General features: G+C 35.5%; 1 protein-coding gene across 1 annotated transcript in view; it reads left to right on the top strand.

The window, feature by feature from the left end:
* Positions 1–852: 852 nt before the first annotated feature.
* The window catches only part of LOC111083745, a gene marked incomplete at its 5' end in the record, with an annotated part of 15,853 nt that continues 15,341 nt past the window's right edge, over positions 853–1,364 (top strand). Inside the window, one exon of the mRNA XM_022380414.1 lies at positions 853–1,030. Coding sequence (XP_022236122.1) covers positions 853–1,030 — 178 coding nt within the window. The remainder of the gene's footprint in view (positions 1,031–1,364) is intronic.

Genomic DNA, 1,364 nt, shown 5'->3' with positions numbered 1-1,364 from the left:
TTCAACGTTGGAAGCTGGGTTTCGTTACCCGTGGTGGGATGAGCACAGATAGCCCATTGTGTAGCTTTGTGCATAACTACAAACAAATAAACAAAATAGGCTTGTTTGATGTTAAGCACAAAGCTACACAATGGGCTATCTGTGCTCATCCCACCACGGGTATCGAAACCCTGTTTCTAACGTTGTAAGTCCGCAGATATACCGCTGTGCCACAGGGGGGAGGGGGCGGGTTTATTCAACTAGAACGAGACCTTATGACACTGACCGACCAGGTCAGAGACCCATAGGATTCTACGTAGTGGATGTGTTCCGTTTTGACTATATTTGGTTTATAATTAGTTATAAATAAGTTATCATTTTAATTAAGAATTTAGGAATTGCTACTGGAGTTTGGGTAGATACAAGATATTTAAGTTGGACTGATGGTGTCGAAACTGATCGACTAATAGAAAAGAAACTCTAATAAATCCACGTATTTTTAATACATACAGTTTATAAGAAACAATAATTTTACATACAAAATGCAACACGAACATGAGAGAGAGAGAGAGCTTGTGAAAATGACGAATACATCGACATTGGTCATTAAGAAGAACTTGGAGACGCAATGAAAACAAAACTTTAATTAATGGTAGAATATATCTAAACGTTATAATCTTTAGTGAAAATAGTTTGGTTAGTTTAGTTATAGTTGATAAACAACGTAAAGTGATTAGTTTACGAGTTAATACATCGAAATTAATTTAAATTATCACCGTAATACGATTCTCAATATAAAGCAGAAAATAACATAAATTCGTCCTTTTTCCTTTGCATTGATTATAACAGTTCGCGTATTTTGATTGTCCATAGATTGTAGTGAAAGTCTATGCTCGAGTGCTATCTGCTGACGTGGAATACAAGACACTTTCCATTGGGCCTTATACTACGAGCAAAGAGGTCGTTCGCATCTTACTAAACAAATTCCGAATGAAACATCGTGACCCAAATCTTTATTATTTGGCAATGGAGGTGTGGATCAGAAAAACGGGTAAGAAATTAATTAATATCATTTTTTCGTAGAACCGTATTCCATGTGCTCAGTGTAGGTGTGGATCAGAAAAACGGGTAAGACATTAATTAATATCATTTTTTCGTAGAACCGTATTCCATGTACTCAATGGAGGTGTGGATCAGAAAAACGGGTAAGAAATTAATTAATATCATTTTTTCGTAGAACCGTATTCCATGTACTCAATGGAGGTGTGGATCAGAAAAACGGGTAAGAAATTAATTAATATCATTTTTTCGTAGAACCGTATTCCATGTACTCAATGGAGGTGTGGATCAGAAAAACGGGTAAGAAATTAATTAATATCATTTTT

This window comes from Limulus polyphemus, unplaced genomic scaffold, assembly GCF_000517525.1.
Source record: "Limulus polyphemus unplaced genomic scaffold, Limulus_polyphemus-2.1.2 Scaffold10998, whole genome shotgun sequence".
In the NCBI taxonomy this organism is placed as follows: Eukaryota; Metazoa; Arthropoda; class Merostomata; order Xiphosura; family Limulidae; genus Limulus; species Limulus polyphemus.
The sequence above is the reverse complement of the archived record's forward strand: the minus strand, read 5'-3'. Positions and strand labels throughout refer to the sequence as shown.